We start from the raw sequence: 19,955 nt of genomic DNA, 5'->3' as shown, positions 1-19,955 counted from the left end.
TTTCCTCTTTTTGATGAAATTGTAAATGGAGTTGTTTTCTTAATTTTTCTAATAGTTTGTAGCATATAAATATGCTACAGATTTTTCTATATTGACTCTGCATCCTGCAACTTTACCAAACTCATTTATTCTAGTAGTATTTTTTATGGAGTCTTTATGGTTTCCTATATGTAGCATTATGTCATCTGCAAATAGTGGCAGTTTTCCTTCCTTCCAGTTTGGATGCATTTCTTTCTTTTTCTATTTGCTCTGACTAGAACTTTGATACTGTTTTGAATAAAATTGGTGAGAGTAGACATCCTTGTCTTAGTCCTGATCTTAGAGGAAAAGTTTTTAGCTTTTCACCTTTGAGTATGATACTAACTATGGGCTTATCATATGAGACCTTTATTATGTTGGGGTACATTTCCTCTGTACCCACTTTGTTGAGAATTTTTATCATAAATGGATGTTGAATTTTGTCAAATGCTTTTTCTACATCTGTTGAAATGATCATATGATTTTTATCCTTCATTTTGTTAATGTGGTATATCATAATTGACTTGCAGATGTTAAACCATCCTTGCATCCCTGAAATAAATCTTACTTGATCGTGACTTACGATTTTTTAAATGTATTGTTGAATTTGGTTTGCTAGGACTTCATTCAGGGTGTTTGCATCTGTATTCATCAAAAATTTTGGCCTATAATACTCTTTATTTGTGATGTCCTTGTCTGAATTTGGTATCAGAGTAATGCTGGCCTCAACTGATTGGAAGGGTTCCCTGCTCTTCACTTTCTAGGAAGAGTTTGAGAAGGATAGGTGTTAAATCTTTGAATGGTAGAATTCAACAGTGAAGCTGTCTGGTGCTGGACTTTTTATTGAGAGATTTTTGATTACTGGTTCAATTGCGCTTCTAGCAATTGGTCTATTTAGATTTTCCATTTCTGTCTTGGAAGATGGTAAATGTATAGGAATTTATTCATTTCTTTTAGGTTGTCCAGTTTATTGGCATGTAAATGTTTATAGAAGTCTCTTATGATCTTTTAATTTTCCTTGATAACAGTTGTAACTTCCCAACTTTAATTTATGATTTTATTTATTTGGACCCTCTTTTTTCTTAGTCTAGCTAAAGGTTCACCAGTTTTTGCTTATCTTCTCAGAAAATCAGCTCGTAGTTTCATTGATCTTTTCTATTATCTGTTTAGTCTGTATTTCATTTATTTCTGCTCTGATCTTTATTATTTCCGTTTTTCTACTAACTTTGAGCCTTGTTCCTCTTTTCCTAGTTCTTTTAGTAAAGGTAGATTATTTGAGATTTTTCTTGTTTCTTGAGGTAGTCCTTCTATATCACTGTGAGCTTCAGGTTTAGAACTGCTCTTGTTGCATCCCATAAACTTCAGCATGTTGTACTTTGATTTTCGTTTGTCTCAAGATATTTTTAAATTTTTCCTTTGATTTCTTCCATGACCCATTGATCAGTAGCATGTTGTTTAATCACCACATATTTATAATTTTTCCAGTTTTGTGATTTTTATTTTCATACCACTGTGTTCTAAAAAGATGTTTGATGTGTTTTTGGTCTTAAATTTCATGAGGTTTCTTTTGTGGCTTAACATGTGATCTGTCCTGGAGAATGTTCCATGTGCACTTGAAAAGAATGTGTGTTCTATAACTTTTGAATGGAATGTTTGTGTATATATATGTGAAGTCATTATGGTCTAATGTGTTGTTTAATGCTAATGTTTTCTTACGGATTTTCTATCTGAATGGTCTATCCAGTGATGTAAGTGGGGTATGAAAGCCTCCCCACTATTTATTGCTGTCAGTTCCTCCCTTTACATCTGTCAATATTTGCTTTATATATTTAGGTGCTCCTATATTGGATTCATAAAGACTTACAAACATTATATTTTCTTGCTGGATTGACCCTGTTAGCATTATGTAATGCCCTTCTTTGTCTTTTATTGCAGTCTTTGTTTTGAAGTCTATTTTGTCTGATACACATGGAATAGCTACCCCATGTTTCTTTTGGTTTCCATTTGTATGAAACCCTTTTATTCTATCCCTTAACTTTTAGTCTGTGTGTATCCTTACATTTGAGGTGAGTCTCTAGTAGGCAACATATGGATGAGAGTTATTTCCTATCCATTCAGACATTCAGTGTCTTTTTATTTTTAATGTTTATTTCTTTTTTGAGAGGTGGGGAGAGAGAGAGAGTGTGCATGCATGTGAACAGGGGAGGGTCAGAGAGAGAGGGAACAGAGGATCTGAAGTGGGCTCTGCGCTGACAGCAGAGAGCCCAGTGTGGGGCTGGAACCCACAAACTCTGAGATCATGACTTGAGCTGAAAGCAGACGCTTAACCAGCTGAGCCACCCAGGCGCCCCAGACATTCTGTGTCTGTTGATTGGAGAATTTAATCCACTTACATTTAAAGTAATTATAGATAAGTATGTGTACTTACTGACATTTTGTTAATTGTTTTCTGGCTGTTTTGTTGTTCTCTGTTCCTTTCTTCTCTTGCTCTCGTCCTTGTGGTTTGATGCCTTTTCTTGAATGTTATGTTTAAATTCCATTCTCATTATCTTTTGTGTATCTACTACCGGTTTCTGCTTTGCAGTTACCGTAGGGCTTACATATATAGCTTTTACATATACCAGAGTATTTTAAGTTGATAGCAGGTTAAGTTTGAACACATTCCAAAACTCCATTTTTACCCCCTGCCTCACATTTTATATCTTGTTATTTTGTATGTCCCTTTAACTGATGGGTGTAATTACAGTTATTTTTACTACTTTTATTTTTTAATCTTCATGCTAGCTTTGGAAGTAATTAGTCTACTACCTTTACCATATATTTCCTTTGTCTACTGATTATTTTTCCTCTCATATTTTTTCTTGTTACAAGTTAATGTCCTTTCTTTTCAGCTTAAAGACGTCTCTTCAACATTTCTTGTAAGGCTGGTTTAGTAGTAGTGAATTCCTTAGTTTTTGCTTGTCTGGAAAACTGTCTGTCTCCTTCAGTTAATAATAACTTTACTGGGTAGAGTATTCTTGGTTGGGAATTTTTTCGTTTCAGCACTTTGAATATATCATGCCTCTGTCCTGTAAACCATATCCTGAAAAATCTACTGATAACCTTATGGGGCTTGTCATATATGCATTAAGTTTTTCTGTTGCTTCCTTAATTTACTCTTTTTATCTTTTTTTTTTCTTAATTTTTTTTTTCAACGTTTATTTATTTTTGGGACAGAGAGAGACAGAGCATGAACGGGGGAGGGGCAGAGAGAGAGGGAGACACAGAATCGGAAACAGGCTCCAGACTCTGAGCCATCAGCCCAGAGCCCGACACGGGGCTCGAACTCACAGACCGCGAGATCGTGACCTGGCTGAAGTCGGACGCTTAACCGACTGCGCCACCCAGGCGCCCCTATCTTTAACTCTTGACATTTTAATTATAATGTGTCTTGGTGTGGCTTTTTCTGGATTCATTTTATTTGGAACTTTTTGGGCTTCCCTGATCTGGATACTGTTTGCTTCTCCAAGTTAGGAAAGTTTTTAGTCATTATTTCTTCAAATTAATTTTCTGTGCCTTTCTTTCTCACTTCTCCTGAGAGCCCATTATGGGAATGTGTTCCACTTGATGTTATCCTGTAGGTCCCTTAGCTGTCTTCACTTTTTAAAATTTCTTTTTTCTCTTGCTGCTCTGTTGGGGTGCATTCCATTGCTCTGTCTTCCAGATCATTGATCCTTTCTTCTGCTTTATCTTAACCTGCTATTGAATGCCTCTCCTGTATCTTTCACTTCAGTTATTGTGTTCAGCTCTGTGACTTTTGTTTGGTACTTCCTCGTATTTTCTGTTTTGTTGAAATTTATTCTATATTCATCCATTCTTCTCTCAAGATTGGGGAGCATCTTTATGACCATGTTTTTGAACTCGTTATCAGGTAAATTATCTTCATTTCAGTAAAGCTTTTTTCTGGGGTTTTATTTGGCTCTGTTCATCAGTTTACTTACTTGACTTGACTTTCTGTGTTTGTTTTTTATGTATTAGGTGAAATGGCTCTCTCTCCCAGTCTTGAAGGAATGGTCACAGGAAGACAATGTTTTAGGCAGCAATCTGTGCTATGCTGTGGAGGTGGAGCCTGTCAAAAGTAGTCTCAGATTGTCATTTCCATGGAACCCCCAAATTTAAGACACCCCCACCCCCACCCCAGTGACCAGTACCAGGAATTCAGGGAGTATCCCCTATGTGGACTTTGTGCTCCTGCCAGCTTTGGCAGGGCCACAGGGGAGTGCTAGGCCAGGATGAGCCATCCCACTGGGTTTGGTGGGGTGTGGCTACAGCAGTGCTCAGGGCTGGGGTGAAGGGCTGGTGCAAGTTTTGCTAGCAAGGTAGTATGTATAAAAAATGGCACCTGCCAGCACTTCCATCCTTGGAGAAAGTTCCATAAGACCCTCATCCCTTAGGCTTTAAGCTTAGCCAATGAACCTCCTTTACATATGCTCTAGGTACTTTTCTACCTACTGCTTTTGTGCTGGGTCCTGGGGCAAGTGAGTCTTTTAACAGATTCTTTTAAGAGTGTACCCTTGGTTTCCTACAGCCCTTTGGGTCTCTTGGACATAAGCTCTGTTGGTTTTTAAAGCCAGATGGTTTGGGGGTTTGTCTCTGGTGTCGGTCCCAAGTGTTTGGGTGCCTGATTTGGGGCTCTAACCCCTCCTCAGGGATATGTTCCATATTTATGAGATCCATCCGACTTGTGAATCCCTCCTATTGCGGTGGTGGGCAGGAGTGGCGGTGGGGGGGTGGGGGGCAATGGCTTTGTAAGGAAGGCAGTCTCTGACTCTCTTATCTGTCTCAGTGTGATCTTTTTATCTTTTGATACAGAGGACCTGTTCAGCTAGTTCTGTAGAGAGCATTGTTGTATATGTAGCTGTAGGTTTGATGTGCCATGGTGGAAGGTGAGGTCAGGATCTTACTATGCCACTGTATTGAACTGCACCCTCCTGTTATTTCACATTTCCACATTCAAAAGTTATTTCAACAACTGGAGCCCTTTTTATTCCTCCAAATTTGAGAATAATGCTTAATCTGTAAGGAATTTATTTATCTGTTTGTTTATAAGGATTGATTTTTAATTTGGAATTTTATCCAGGTTTAATTATGAATGAAAATTTGCCAACTTGTTACGATATTTTTATGTTGAAACTGCCATTTTGATGGTGAATTAAGTGGTCTGCTAGTTAAAATTTTTCCATTATTCTTACCCTAGTAAAAAAACATTTAATAAATACATTTTTAAAATATATATATATATATATATATATTAATTTTTTAAGTGTATTTATTTTGAGAGAGAAAGAAAGCTGAAATCAAGGAGGAGCAGAAAGAGAGAGGGAGAGACAGAATCCCAAGCAGGCTTTGCACTGTCAGATGGAGCCTAGCATGGGCTTCAAACTCATGAACTGTGAGATCATGACCTGAGCTGAAGTCAGATGCTTACCCAACTGAGCCACCCCAGGCACCCCAAATATATTTTTGATAGCTTTCTTTCTTCTTAGGTTTCAGCAAAAACAGATTGGTTTTTGGTTTAGAGCATAGTATCTTTAGTCCCCCCCCCCCCCTTTTTTTAATCAATATTATTGAAATTGAGCTCTAAAACTATTTTTAAACTTTAACTTACATTTTCCTCCTTTAGATGCTGTGCCACTTTTCCTGAGGCTTCTACATTCACCCCATCAAAATGTCTGTGAGCAGGCAGTGTGGGCACTGGGAAATATCATAGGTTTGTATAAAACTTGTAATGCTAGTCCAAAAATTATTATCATATACTGTGTAATAAGAATGACTACAAATAGTGAAAAATGAGAAACAATTTGTCATTTTCAGTACTGATTTTTGTGAAATAATTTATAGAAATTAAGCTGTTTTAAGTGTAAACCTATGGTAAATAGAATGAATTTTTTGTTGCTTATGATACGGTAATATCTTTTTATATATAGACAGCTTTTTAAAAAAATATATAGTCAATCTTAGTTATTTGAGTAATTATGAAATATGTATCTCCTTCCTTTATTGTGTTGATGTGTCCATTTTATTCCTTAACTCTCCATTGTCATAGAAACTACTAAGAAAAAAGGTGGTACAAAATAAACCAATAAGTTTTCTCCACAATGGCAGTTCTAAAAAGAGTATAAATGGAAATTTTTAGTATTTTTTATAGATTTTAGTATGGTAAAATACAATAATGTTATCCATTATTATTGTGAGGTCGTCATCCTACAGAAGATGTTTGTAGCTTATAGACCGTGACATTAAATGTTGAACACCATGATTACCATACCTTTCAGTTTTTCTTTGACATAATTGTAGGAAGAATAAAGACAATTCTAATATTTCAAGATTAAAAATTTTTTTTTTAATGTTTACTTATTTTTGAGAGAGAGAGAGAGAGAGAGAGACAGAGTGTGTGAGAAGGGGAAGGGCAGAGAGAAAGGGAGACACAGAATCTGAAGCAGGCTACAGGCTCTGAGCTGTCAGCACAGAGCCCAACACGGGGTTTGAACCCACAAGGTACGAGATCAATACCTGAGTCTGACACTTCCCAACTAAGCCACCCAGGCGCCCCTCAAAATTTGTTTTTAAACTAGATCTGAACTTTACTCAAACTCCAAAATTTAAAAAACTGTCCTCCAGTGAATGGAGAATGGAAAAAAAACTGGAATCTGAACTGTATTGTGTCCCTTAGTATTAAAGTTTATTTTGGGGGCGCCTGCGTGGCTCAGTCAGTTGATCATCCGACTTCGGCTCAGGTCACGATCTCATGGTGTGTGAGTTCGAGCCCTGCGTCAGGCTTTGTGCCGACAGCTCAGAGCCCGGAGCCTGTTTCGGATTCTGTGTCTCCCTGTCTCTCTGACCCTCCCCCGTTCATGCTCTGTCTCTCTCTGTCTCAAAAAAATAAATAAAGGTTAAAAAAATTTTTTTTAAGTTTATTTTTGCCACAGACCATTGTTCTTGCATGGAAGTAGTCAGTATTACTTTAATGTACCTCTTCTATATTACCCTTTGGGGGGACCAAGATAGAATGCAGAGGGATGGTTAGTGTCCCACAAGTAGGAGTTTTAAAATGGGAGAATTTCTCCATAAAGTGTTATTCACATATGATCTGTTGCTGTTAAGAATGCTATCTTTTGTGTATTCAAATTCCTTCACCCCTTTGCTTTTATACTAAATTTTAGATTTAGAGCTATTAATGCAGTATCTTGATCTTTGGTTTTCAATTCCTGTGACATCGTAGAGTAATTAGACTACATGGATGCCAAAAGAACAGGGATTTTATCTCCAAATATTGCAGTGCAAAGAAAAGGGTTTTCATTTGTGGAATGTAATACTTAACATGACTTTCATGCTAGAAATTACAGCAATACTCTAGATACAGAAATTCCATTTGGCAGTTCTCTAAGGCAATGATTCTCAAACTTTTAACTGTTTTCAGTATCCTATGATAAGGGCTTGAATTCTTGACCCAGAATTCTGGATTCATAGAGTTTGTTTTAACAGATCTGGGATAGGGCCCAAAAATTACTTTGGGAACCACTGCTCTAGGGATATTGATTCATTCCTCCACCCACTCCTTTTTTTTGACATAGTTTTTTATTTTTTAACTTTATTTTTGACATAGTTTTTTTTTAAATATGTCAAATAATTTGTAGTTAATACTTTTGGTACTCTGATATTAGGTCACAAGTATAAATTCTACAGATTTTTTTTCTAATAGTATTTTGATGTGTGTACATATACATATGTTTTTATTACATGAAAGTTTGTTAAACTGAGTACCATTGCGAGAGAAGGTAAAAGCAGCAGTTCTCTGCTCACAAAGTATTCTGAAGAATCCTTAGGCTTCTATTTCTGGATGGCATAAAAACATAGGTGAACAATTTATAAACCTGAATATGTAAATCATGTACCAAAAAAATGTTATTACTTTATGTTGCTTCTCTCGGCTAAAAGACCTAAAATGAGAACTTGGTTGTTGTTGTCCAAAACTTCTTTGTAAGACTAAATAGCTACACTTTTATATAAAACTAATAGTTAAAAATCAAGAAAGCAGCATATTGAACCCACTGCCGTATGTTTTCTGAATTGCTTATTGTCAGTGTATTTTATTGAATTAATCGCTCCTTCCTACAGGTGATGGGCCACAATGTAGAGATTATGTCATAAGTCTTGGAGTTGTGAAACCTTTACTTTCCTTCATAAGTCCATCTATTCCTATAACATTCTTAAGGAATGTTACTTGGGTTATGGTCAACTTATGTCGCCACAAAGACCCACCACCCCCAATGGAAACCATTCAGGAGGTAAACAGGTGTTGTGTGTTTTCTTTTTTGTTTTTTAACTAGATACCATTATGTATATGTTTTTAAATCTGTATATTTCTCTCTTCAGATTCTTCCAGCTCTTTGTGTCTTAATTCATCACACAGACGTAAATGTGAGTATTTTTTATGTGTATATGTATGTATGTCTAGGGCTGCCTCTATGACATAGGGAAGAAAATCTTATGCTGAACATGATGTTAGTATACTCTATCAGATTTTTCCATTTCAAGAGCTGTAATAGCTTACTATTACTGTATTTACTTTGTGTTTTCCTGTATCATAAAATATAATTTACAGTGAAGAAATCAAGCCTAACTATATTTTGTTTTGGGCAATAACATGTTGGAGGGGGAGTTAAAAACTCATTTTGAAAATTCTTAAAGGTGTGTGTGTGTTATGTGTGTGTTCCAAAAACTCATTTTCGAAGTTTTAAAGTTGCCAGTTAGTGATCTCTCCCATGAAGATTATATCTTTGGTCAAGAGCTTTTTATGGAAGCTCATTTTAACAGCCTGACCAGTGTTTGAGAGAATACATAGGCCTAATTGTACTTTCATTTTTTGAAAGATTAAAAAAGAGAAATATTTGTGCCTTTATGTATGGGTTTGTATTCATAAGAATACATACATCAATTTAAGAACATCAGTTGCTCTTTAATTTCATTTTCACTATATTTTTCCATCTATGGTGACTTTTAGTGGCTTCACATGTTTTAGAGAAAACTCATAAATATCCAAACAAGAAAAAAAGTTCCTGCAGACTAGATTTTTAAAGTAATCAATATACCTTATTCATTCTCACCAATACAGATGGCAAAAGAAAAAGCACCTCAGGAAGTATGATGAGGTGGGAAACTGCCCTGACTGCTTACAAAACCAGCCTCACCTTCAGTGTATTAGAAAAGCTAGAAATATAATGGGTAAAAGAAAGCACAGGGATACAATACACAGCAACATTCAGGAACTTACGTGGTTCCTTAGAAACAGCTTGGTGTGATGACCATTGTTTGATAAGCTGCTTCATTCCTTTACAGTTTCCAGGGTAATACCGTTTTTCCAGGATCTGTCTAAAGCATATGGAACAAATCAAACTTAGAATTAATACTACATCAAGGAGTGACATATGTACAAAATTCATTAAATTAACATGATCTTTGCTCTAAAGATACTTTGTTTTCAATCCTAATAGTCCAAGGTGTTGTGTTGTGTTGTGTTTTGTTTTGTTTTGTTTTGTTTTGTTTTGTTTTGTTTTGTTTTAAAGGAACATATAAGCCATTTTTGAGTTTGGCTCCTGTAATACCAAGTTTTTTTATTAAATTACAAATTTTAATACTTTTAAAAAATTTCCATGGAAAGTTAGTCTGAACATTTATACCTCTCCCAGAAAACCTGACAACTTGATTGACCTTATTTCAGAGATGTATTGTGTTCTTTCCATTTACCCCAACCCAGTTGAAATTGTAACTCCATCTTTCTTGCTTTTAATATATCTTAAATTTCTCAAGCTAGTCTTATTATTCTTTAGTAGCATGTTTGCTAAGTAATATTGTTTACTATATAATAATATTTATTAAAAATATAATCTTTTTAGGTAAACTTAGCAAATTCTTAAATCAGACCATGAAAAATAAAAATAAAAAACTGCTTCCACAAAGCATAAGTGAAACACTGAAATTATACTGTAGTTATAATTAGTAAATTTATTATAGAACACTAACTTTAATACAGAAATTATATAGGAGATCAAGTCTGTTTAAATTGTGATTTTGATGTGAGCATATTAATGACATTTAGTGTTGGGCCTTTTTAAAAAAATTGTACAGTCATGGACAAGTAACTTGAAATTCTTTGCCTTTATCAACCAATTTTGGCATATGTTGGAACTCTAGAAAAAAGATTTACATTTGTAAGTTGAAATTTAGTTCTTTCACGTATTTCAATACCACCTTATGTGTGTGAATTCTTTGATTTGGAGTCTTCTTTTTACATTAAAAATAACCAAAGAGCTCTCTTTAGTTTTTGAAAGAAACAATAGCAAAGTGTTGTTTTCTCCTACCAGGAGATTCTCAGATGTTTCAAACATAATGTTGGTTTAGAATTTAAAAGGTTTCAAATGTTCCTGGCTTGTCTTTTGACACAGAGTTCATATTCCAGAAAGGCTTCGGAAGTAAAGTTCCAGGCACAATTACTTTTCCTGTGTCTTTGTCAATAACTGTATTATTTATGCAGCAGTTCAACAGTTGCCCTACTTCCTTTTGGACGTAACTACTAATTAGACTTAATACAAAAGAAAGATGAAACACAATGGGCTTCTGAACTTCAGAATATAACATTAAAAATTATAGGCTAAATTATAGTATAATTTAGCTACAGAGGGTTTTTTTTTTTTTTAATAGGTAGTTTTGGCACCTGCTGTAAATTATGCATTTTCTTTTTTTACTAAAATGTTTTTGATTATAGATCACACAGATTGACCTATGGTTGTTTTTAATGTCTCGATGTGCAGCTGTGGGACACTTCATTATTAGAGAAGTTGCCTCCAATTTTATAAGGCAAAGCAAACTGGTTGGAAAAGATGAAATTGCTATTAACTCCTAATACTTAAGTACTGGCTCGTGACATACCAACATGATGCCGGTGATACTAGAGAACACTTGAACATCTACATCTAGCCCAGATGTTTTGAATCGCTGTGTATGTTGGATACTTAATAGTCTTTCCAACTCTGTGTATTTACTACAATATCTTTGGACTTGTTCTGCGTCAGTGTTAGTATTTGAGAAAGAGAATGTCTTTTTCTCCTATATCCTGTATGGTGTACTGTGTATCTTAGTGAATTAAGATTAGCTACCAACCTGTGGTCAGGATTATAATTAACTGAAGCATACTGAATATGGCTAAAGGATTCACATACTTGATAACAGACATTGATAGATGATGTTGTTTAGTATAATAGAGATTAAGATTTCAGTGAATTGAAGAGAAGAAGAAAAAAGGCAGTGGAACAATCATAGATTAGTCTGTATGGTTAAGAATTATTAAAGTTAGAAAATATTCAAAGGCTATTTGAATTTTCATTTTATCCCTTAGATATTGGTAGATACAGTCTGGGCCCTCTCTTACCTTACTGATGCTGGCAATGAACAGATACAGATGGTAATAGACTCTGGAATAGTCCCTCACTTGGTTCCTCTACTCAGCCACCAGGAAGTCAAAGTTCAGGTGAGTTTGTTGTTAATAATACAGTATTTTTGTTTTGTTCTGCTTTTTACCACTAATTTGCTTTAAGCATGGCATTTTAAAATGGCCAGTTTCATTAGTTCAAAGTATATTTCTAGCCTGATAACACATCTTTATTTTAATCTATTTTTTTATTGAAGTATAGTTGACACAGGGTTACATTAGTTTCAGGTGTACAACATAGTGATTCAACTTCTCTATATGTTATGCTGTGCTCACCACAAGTGTAGCTACCATCTGTCACCATACAATGCTATTAAAATACCATTAACTGTATTCCCTATGCTGTGCTCTGTATTCTATGACTTATTCATCCAGTTACTGGAAGTCTGTTTCTCCCACTCCCCTTCACCCATTTTGCCCATCACCCCACCTCCCTTCCCTCTGGCAACCATCAATTTGTTCTGTGTTTATGGATCTGTTTTTGAGTTTTGTTTGTTTGTTCATTTTGTTTTTTAAATTCCACATATAATTGAGATCATAAGGTATTTTGTCTTTGACTTATTTCACTTAGCATGATCTCTGGGTCCATCGATGTGGTTGTAAATGGCAAGATCTCATCTTTTTATGACTAATATTCCATTTTATGTATATACCATGTCTTTATCCATTCATCTATCGATGGACTCTTGGGTTGCTTTCATATCTGGGTTATTATAAATAACACTGCAATAAATATAGGGGTGCAGATATCTTTTTGGAATAAAGTAAGAACATATCTTTGAAAGGAGTGAGGTATTAATTATATCCCCATATTTAAAAAATGTATATTATTTTTGAGAGAGAGAGAGAGAATGTGAGCAGGGGAGGGCCAGAGAGAGAGAGGGAGACAGAGGATCTGAAGCAGGCTCCACGCTGACAGCAGAGACCCCGACGTGGGGCTCGAACTCACAGGCTATGAGAGCATGACCTGAGCCAAAGTCAGGTGCTTAACCAACTGAGCCACCCATGCACCCCAATTATATCCCCATTTTAAAGATGAAGAAAATGAGGGGTACCTAGGTACATTAGTCAGTAGAGCATGGGACTCTTGATCTCAGGGTCATGAGTTCAAGTCCCATGTGGGGCATGGAGTCTACTTAATAATTTCTAAAATTTTTAAAAAGAGGGAGAAAATGAGGTAAGATTACTACAAGTCAACAAGAATCTTTCCCTGTCCCCCTATTCCCACCCCACCAAAAACCCCATCCCAGGTCAACTCCTTTGTTAATTACTGATTTCTAAGAATTTCTTAGGAAATTTTATGTGATAACATGGTGGCATCTGAAATAAGTACTGATATTTTAATTTTTTCTTTTTGTCCTGTTTCTTTTTGCCTACTCTACTCCTTTTTTTCCCCTTTTTATTTAACTGCCATACTACACCTGGCAAGTTTAATTAATGCTTAACTTCATTGGCACTGTGATAAAGGCTTTGTACTGAAATACGCTGCTCAGGAGCTTCCTAAATTGTTTCCTTTTAATTATTTCAAATTTTTGTTTTCTTTGTAATGTTTCTATTTATTTCTGAGAGAGCGGGGGAGGGGCAGAGAGCGAGAGGGAGGCAGAGGATCCAAAGCTGGCTCTGAGCTGACAGCAGAGAGCCCAGTGTGGGACTCAAATTCATGATTCACGAGATCATGACCTAAGCTGAAGCTGGATAGTTAAGCTTAACCAACTGAGCCACCTAGGCACCCCTAAAATCTTCTTAACTTTTTATCCTTTTATTATTTTTAAATCCTTCCATATAAATATTTATCCCAAGCCATCTAGAAAGAGCCAAAAAAGAGAGGGTGAGAAGTTCACACAAATATTATGAGCAGTAACTGTCAAACTGCAGTGGTAAAGGGAGATACAGCAAGCTCTCTCCCTACCCTTCTGATGTAAATAGAATGCTTTCATCTTATGATGACTTACAGTCTGGTCAATAATAGCATAAGGAAAACCGTTAACCTAATGCACTATTTCTCAACCCTGGGTGGACATTAAGATCAACTGTGAAGCTTAAAGAAAAAAATTTTTTTTTTTATTTCCCTTGCTTGACCCTTGGTGATTCTGTTTTAGTAAATCTGGGATATTTCCTAGAAACCTGGGCTTTAAAAAGCTCTTCAGATGTTTCTCATGTACAGTTAGAATGGAGATACACTATCTTAAAATGTAAAGCACTTTAAAGAAAAAGGGAACACTGAGCTGAATTCAGAAGAAATTAATAGAGTAGTTTGCCATTTAGGGTTATTTGTGGTTCACTAAAGTATTCTTACTAGGGCACCTAGCTGACCCATTCAGAAAAGCATGTGACTCTTGATCTCAGAGTTGTGAGTTTGAGCCCTATGTCTGGTATAGAGATTACTAAAAAAAAATAAACTTAAAAAAATAAATATTCATATACATATCTATTATTAAGCTTGCATTTTTTTTTCTTGAACTTTTTTTTGATGTTTGTTTATTTTTGAGAGAGCACAAGTGAGGGAGGGACAGAGGGGGACAGAGGATCCGAAGCAGGCTCTACACTGACAGCAGTGAGCCTGATGTGGGACTCAAACTCACGAACCACAAGATGATGACTGAGCCAAAGGTAACGCTCAACAAACTGAGCCACCCAGGTACCCTTGAGTTTGCATTTCTTTTTTTTTAAATTTTTCAACGTTTATTTATTTTTGGGACAGAGAGAGACAGAGCATGAACGGGGGAGGGGCAGAGAGAGAGTTTGCATTTCTTAAGTGCAATACTTATATCTCGGTATGGGTGTTTGGTCTGTTTTTTGTTTTCTTTTTTTCAGAATGCATCTTTAGTTTTAATATTGGACTTCATTCAGAAATAGGGCTGGAATTTTTCTTTAGCCAGCTTTCAAAGTTAATGTTGTAATACTTGTAATGAACCTCCATGTAGGTTTCCTCTATATTCCTACTTCCCCCATCAAATTATTTTGACACGTCCCAGAGAGTATATAATTTCATCAGCTTTTCTTAAAAAATAAGGCTGTATGTTTTTATATAATCACAGTACTGTTAGAGTATCTTTTAAATCTTAGTAAAATCCGGGGCACATGGGTAGCTCAGTAAGTTAAATGTATGACTCTTGGTTTCAGCTCAGGTCATGTTCTCATAGCTTTGTGGGTTCGAGCCCCATATGGGGCTCTGCACTGGCAGTGTGGAACCTGCTTGGGATTCTCTCTCTCAGCCCCCCCGCCCCCACTTGCACTGTTTCTGTCTCTTTCAAATAAATAAACTTAAAAAGAAAGTTAATATTAGAATCCAATCAGTATCCAAATTTTACTGATTGCTTCATTTTTTTTTTCCACACTTTGATGAAATCTATATCAAAACAAGGTTGACATTGCATTTGGTAGCTTTGTTTTTATGTTCCTGTTACTCTACAGTTTTATTTTTCTTTCCCCTCTTAAATTTATTTGTTAAAGAAGCTGGGTCACTATGAAACTTTGTTTATTCATTTTGAGAGAGAGAGAGAATGTGAACATGAGCAGCTGAAGGGCAGAGAGAGAGAGGGAGAGAAAGAATCCCAAGGAGGGTCTGCGCTGTCTGCTTAAAGCCTGACACAGGGCTTGAACCCATGAACCGTGAGATCATGACCTGAGCTGAAACCAAGAGTCAGATGCTTAACCGACTGAGCCACCCAGCCACCTGACTAGAAACATTTTTAAAACAAATTAAAGACTTAACTAAATAAATGGAAAGACATCCACATTCGTGGAGTAGAAGACAGTATTGTTAGAATGATAGTGCTCCCCAAATTTACCTACAGATTAAATTCAATTTCTGTTAAAATCCCACGTGCCTTTTTGTAGAAACTTACAAGCTAATATTAAAATCCATATGAAAATACAAAGGTCCTAGAAATAGCAGAAACAAGCTTTAAAAAAGGACAGTTGGGGACTTCTCACTTTCAGAACTTACTGCATAGTTTCAGTGAAAAAGACTTTGTGATACCGGCATAAGGGTAGACATATAGATCAGTGAAATAGAATCAAGAGTCCAGAAAACCCCATACATTTATGATCGATTGATTTTTAACAAAGGTGCCAAGAAAATTCACTTAGCAAAGAATAGTGTTTTCAGGAAGTAGTGATTCAACTACATTTGTACAATGTAGCTGAGACTTACTAAATATATACCTATAAACAAATGAAATTAGACTCCTGTATATAAAAATTAGCTCAGAATAAACACCTAAATGTAAGAGCTAAAACTGTAAACCTCTTAGAAGAAAACATAAGCATAGATTTTCGTGATAATCCATTATGCAGCAATTTTTTACATATGATACCACAAGCATAAGCAATCAAAGAGAAAAGTAGATAAATTGGACTTCACCAAAATTAAAAACTTAAAAAAAATTTTTTTTAATGTTTATTTATTTTTGAGAGTGTGAGTGGGGGAGGGGCAGAGAGAGAGGGAAACACAGAAGCTGAAGCAGACTCCAGGCTCTGAGCTGTCAGCATGGAGCCGGACACGGGGCTGGAACTCACGAACTGCGAGATCATGACCTGAGTTGAAGTTGGACACTTAACTGACTGAGCTACCCAGGCGCCCCAAAATTAAAAACTTCTGCTTCTAAGGACACCATCAAGAAATGAAAAGACAACCCAAAGAATGGAAAGGAATATTCGCAAATCATATATCTGAAAAGTGACTTCTATCTAAAATACATAAAGAACTTATACAACTCAACAATAAAAAGACAAATAACCCCGGGGCGCCTGGGTGGCGCAGTCGGTTAAGCGTCCGACTTCAGCCAGGTCACGATCTCGCGGTCCGTGAGTTCGAGCCCCGCGTCGGGCTCTGGGCTGATGGCTCAGAGCCTGGAGCCTGTTTCCGGTTCTGTGTCTCCCTCTCTCTCTGCCCCTCCCCCGTTCATGCTCTGTCTCTCTCTGTCCCAAAAATAAATAAACGTTGAAAAAAAAAAAAATTAAAAAAAAAAAATTTAAAAAAAAAAAAAGACAAATAACCCCATTAAATATTGAACATTTAAATAGTTATTCAGAAAGATCTACAAGTGATCAATAAGCACATGAGAAGATGTTCAACATTATTAGTTATGAAGGAAATGTAAATCAAAGCTGCAATGAAGGGGCACCTGGGTGGCTCAGTCAGTTGAGTGTCCGACTTCTGCTCAGGTCATGATCTCATGGTTCGTGAGTTGGAGCCCCACATCAGGCTCACTGCTGTTAGCGCAGAGCCTGCTTTGGATCCTCTGTCGTCCCCACCACCCGCTTGTGCTCTCTTTATCTCAAAAATAAACCTTAAAAAAAAAAACAACTGCAATGAAATACCACTTTGTATGCACCAGGGTGGTATAATCAAAAAGACAGTCACAAGTTTCATCAAGGATGTAGAGAAAGTGGAATCCATATACCCTGCTATAAACACGTAAAATGGTACAGCCTCTTTGGAATACGGTTTGAATAGTACCTCAAAAAGTTAGATATAGAGTTACCATATGACCCAGCATTTTCCATTCACTGGTAGATGCCCAAGAGAACTGAAAACACCTGTTCACCCAAAAACTTGCACACAAATGCTTATGGCACTATTATTTGCCATAGCCAAACAGTGAAAACAATCCAAATGTTCATCAGCTAATGCATGGTTAAATAAAAGGTGGAAATGGTGGTATGACATATCCATACAGTGGAATATTATTTGGCCATGAAGAGGAATGAGGCATTGATACATGCTACAACATGAATGGACCTTGAAAGTATGATGTTAAGTGAAGGAAGTCAGACCAGAAAGGCCACCCACTGTCGATTCTACTTATATGAAATGTCTGAAATAGGCAAATCAACAGAGATGTCTCAGGCATACTATAGTGGCTGTCAGGAACCCCTGAGGGGGTGAGGGAAATGAGAGTGACTACCAGTGGGTACAGATACTCCTTTTTGGTATAAAAATGTTCTGGAATTCTATATTATGGTTGTACAACTCTGAATGTGTAAGAACCACTGAATTGTACATTGTGAAAGGGTAAATTTTATGTTAATATGAATTATATCTCAATTGAGGGTTGAAAACAGAGTCATTTGTCTTGTATTAAAATTAGCTCCTCCTGCCCCCCCCCCCGAGAAAACTGTAACTTGACAGAAAATGGTGTAATACAACAACAGAAAAATAATTGATAATTCAAATTCGTACAATACTGAAATCTCGTAGTAAGCAGCTTTCCTTCAGAAGAGCACTGTGTTTTTGTTTTGTAATTTATTGAAACACTGAATCAAAAATATAAAGTACTGTCTTCCTGTCTTTATGGCCCTAATTTACTATCCAAAATTATCCTTATTTGTTTGTTGACTGTCTTCTACAAGAATGTAAACTCCCTAATCCTGGCTGTCCTAATCACTCCTCTGTTCCTAAATCTGTATCAGACACAACTTGCTCAAAAAGCATAGTTGGCGTGAATGAAAGAATGTATCTTTCATAATAGAACATCTCATTAAATCTTTTGTTGCAGACTGCCGCACTTAGAGCTGTGGGCAACATTGTTACTGGAACTGATGAGCAAACACAAGTAGTTTTGAACTGTGATGCTCTTTCACACTTCCCAGCACTTCTGACACATCCCAAAGAGAAAATTAATAAAGTAAGTATTTTTAAATACTACTTAATAATAATAATGTATAAAGTATCAGCAGTTTTCATTTATAAAATTAGGGATTCAGAAGTGTCTATAATGATTACTAATATAAACCATCAGCTAGATATCCAGAGAAGATACAATATTTTTCTCTTTATATCATGGATCTTTATGATTTTCTGTATATAAAACCGATAGTAAACAGTGCAGATTTGGCTCTCTTGGAAATGATGAAATAGAGATAATTGGGTGTTGAATGTTGTGTGATTGGAAACTTTTGATATATAAGTTAAGTAATTAAGCTTAATATTTTATAGATAATAGAGTGTGTGTGTGTGTGTGTGTGTGTGTGCCATTTGTGTGTGTGTGTGTGCGTGCACTCATGGAGGCTATTGAAAGGGGGCACTGACTGGTGATGCTGATATTGGAGTGCATCTGAGGCTGTTGTAAAAATACATGGGTTGTTGATTACAACGTTGCCGATGATTATAACCCAAGAACAGCTCACCTAAGTAGCCTAGCACCCTAAAATCTCTAACAGGTTCATCAAACATGGCCCTGTGATCTGATCCAAAAGAGCCTACCTCACACTAGCTAATACTAATAGTTTGTGGAGCAAAACTTGTTTCCTAATTTTTAACAGAGAAAATGTTTCCCTTTACATTGATAAATATAATAAATTTATTAAGTTTGATAAATTACCGTAATTTTTATAATATGCTATGTAGGGTAGGTAGGTAGATATTTTGTGTCTTATTTCATGCTAACTGGTTTTAGTATGTATTTATTATGTATTAACTTGTGAAACACCTGACCACCATCATCTTGGCAAAAGTAGCAGCACTGTAGTGTAAAGGGTAGCACACAAAGATCATTAAGGTGGGCCAATGAAGCAATCAAACATTTGGTGCCACGTTAGCTCTTGAGAGAAATAGCACAGTGAATGACTTACAAATAAGTATACTAAAACAACCCACTCTTTCAGCTTTTGTGTCTCCATCATCATGGATAATTGAGATTTCCCAACTTTGGCGAGCACTCTCGATCACAATAGAATAGAGAATAAAGCACATTATGTGAGGGGGATGCTGAGTCTCATTTACAGTAGTTTCAGGATTTGTATCTGTATTACAGCTCATCAATTCCTTAGTATTTGTTCAGCCAAGCTTCTTTCGAGTCCTATGTTTGGGAACATTGCTTAAGAATTCTTCAGAAGGGTTAGTTCATTATGACTTGGATCAGGGCCATAGACAATTTGTCCAAAGAAAATATAGGAGGGGATAGAGGAGTTGAGATTCCTAAAATTTTTATTATGGAACTCAGTCCATAATAAAATCATTTGGACATTGTAGCAAACATACTGAATTTAGGTCAGATGCAGATTTTAATTTTTAATGAGAAATATTGACGGAGTCTTGTTCTGCAGGAAGCAGTGTGGTTCCTCTCTAACATAACTGCAGGAAATCAGCAGCAGGTTCAAGCAGTAATTGATGCCAATCTTGTACCAATGATAATACATCTTTTGGATAAGGTAAGAAAATCCTCTTACATGCATCTGGGTAAGAAGAAAAGGGTTTAAATTTAACAAATACACTCTTCTGTTTGTTTAATTAGAACCTATACAGTGGCATGAATAGTATAGTTAAGTAGTATTAACATGAAAACTTTGAACCCATTGATTTTTATATATAAAAGGCATTTTTTAGGAACCCCTGACCCTTCTTCTGTATCATTCTTTTACCAAAATTACCATCGTCCTGGGATTTATTAAAAATACATTATTA

General features: G+C 36.0%; 1 protein-coding gene and 1 non-coding gene across 3 annotated transcripts in view; both read left to right on the top strand.

The window, feature by feature from the left end:
* KPNA4 (karyopherin subunit alpha 4) overlaps nt 1-19,955 on the top strand; it is a 68,821-nt gene that overhangs the window by 35,161 nt on the left and 13,705 nt on the right. For both annotated transcript variants that reach the window (XM_030328703.1, XM_030328704.1), the window contains 6 exons: nt 5,681-5,767; nt 8,176-8,345; nt 8,434-8,478; nt 11,453-11,584; nt 18,049-18,177; nt 19,598-19,702. In XM_030328703.1, the coding sequence (XP_030184563.1) occupies nt 5,681-5,767; nt 8,176-8,345; nt 8,434-8,478; nt 11,453-11,584; nt 18,049-18,177; nt 19,598-19,702 (668 nt within the window). The remainder of the gene's footprint in view (nt 1-5,680; nt 5,768-8,175; nt 8,346-8,433; nt 8,479-11,452; nt 11,585-18,048; nt 18,178-19,597; nt 19,703-19,955) is intronic.
* On the top strand, nt 18,394-18,745 carry LOC115524391. Its single transcript, XR_003972093.1, has one exon.

Source organism: Lynx canadensis, chromosome C2 (genome assembly GCF_007474595.2).
Source record: "Lynx canadensis isolate LIC74 chromosome C2, mLynCan4.pri.v2, whole genome shotgun sequence".
Taxonomy (NCBI): Eukaryota; Metazoa; Chordata; class Mammalia; order Carnivora; family Felidae; genus Lynx; species Lynx canadensis.
Note: the sequence above shows the minus strand (reverse complement) of the source record. Positions and strands in the feature narration are given on the sequence as shown.